Raw genomic sequence first — 1,050 nt, 5'->3', positions numbered from 1 at the left:
AAAATTTGTTGACACGCGCACCGGGTAAGAATAGCCACAAGACCCGCCTGCACTATTCTCACCCCGGGTGAGAATAGAATATAGAGGTGGCCGGTGAGAATAGCCACTTTCAAATTTATCTTGATCTATCACTTTTACTGACTAAAGGACAGATCTACATCATTATATTCCTATCATAACGTGGAAATTTGTGGAAAATCACTTATCAAAAACATAAAATACTATTCAATAATAATACGTAACAACAATAACAATGAACAAGTGAAGTCAAAGTCAACACAAACTAGATCTAGAATCTAGATTCTGATCTAGAATCTAGACTGCAAAGTACAGTTTCTAACCGATAAAGAATTTAATGTTCATTTTTTTACATCATGAGATACGTTACAACCTTACCCGAAAAACCTCCAACTGCCAGTTTCCCATGATGATTTGTAATCTCAATGTTCGTACAGCAAAAATACCCACTAACTACCCATGCCCATGTCAGAAAGGTTAAGTTCTTCGTAACTGATTGTTTGTGTTACAAAATCGAAAGTTTCGGTTTGGTCCTCAGGTGTGAACTCTTTCTGGTGAGGAGTTAGATATCGTAGCTAGAAATATCGTAGTATCAAGGATCGTATGATATTATTTTCCTATCGATACTTAGGATTGCACACGAGATGTCACAAAAACACTAGATGTGATGCCATTGTCATTTTGTCTTTTTTTCCTTTTGCTTCTCTCACAACTGTTGCTATTGTTTCTGTTCTTTCAAAAATATGGATGTCTTCATTATAGTTATAGCAAATGAACATTCAACGTCATACCACTCAGGGAAAGTTTTAAAAGTATGGATCGCCACAAAATGTTCGGTAAATTTACTGTTGTTACCACTGGCGTTATAAATACACATAGTGAAAGAAAAGGAATTATTGATAAACAAGAGAAATATGCTTCAAAAGATATTAATGCGGTTGTTTAAAAGAATGGCAGGCAGCAATGATATTAATTTGGTCTGGAAAGATAAGGAACCTCAAAGACAAAGTAAAGAAAAAGCGGAAGGGGGGG

The 1,050-nt window shown here is 35.6% G+C and overlaps 1 protein-coding gene across 2 annotated transcripts in view; it reads right to left on the bottom strand.

The window, feature by feature from the left end:
* The window catches only part of LOC101856646 (protein PET100 homolog, mitochondrial), a 7,604-nt gene extending 7,051 nt beyond the window's left edge, over positions 1-553 (bottom strand). Inside the window, exon 1 of one of the 2 annotated variants that reach the window (XM_035969096.1) lies at positions 397-553. In XM_035969096.1, coding sequence (XP_035824989.1) covers positions 397-426 — 30 coding nt within the window. In that variant the 5' untranslated portion in view covers positions 427-553. The remainder of the gene's footprint in view (positions 1-396) is intronic. The other variant, XM_005095862.3, reaches the window with a different exon arrangement.
* Positions 554-1,050: the final 497 nt, after the last annotated feature.

This window comes from Aplysia californica, unplaced genomic scaffold (assembly GCF_000002075.1).
Source record: "Aplysia californica isolate F4 #8 unplaced genomic scaffold, AplCal3.0 scaffold00115, whole genome shotgun sequence".
In the NCBI taxonomy this organism is placed as follows: Eukaryota; Metazoa; Mollusca; class Gastropoda; order Aplysiida; family Aplysiidae; genus Aplysia; species Aplysia californica.
The sequence above is the reverse complement of the archived record's forward strand: the minus strand, read 5'-3'. Positions and strand labels throughout refer to the sequence as shown.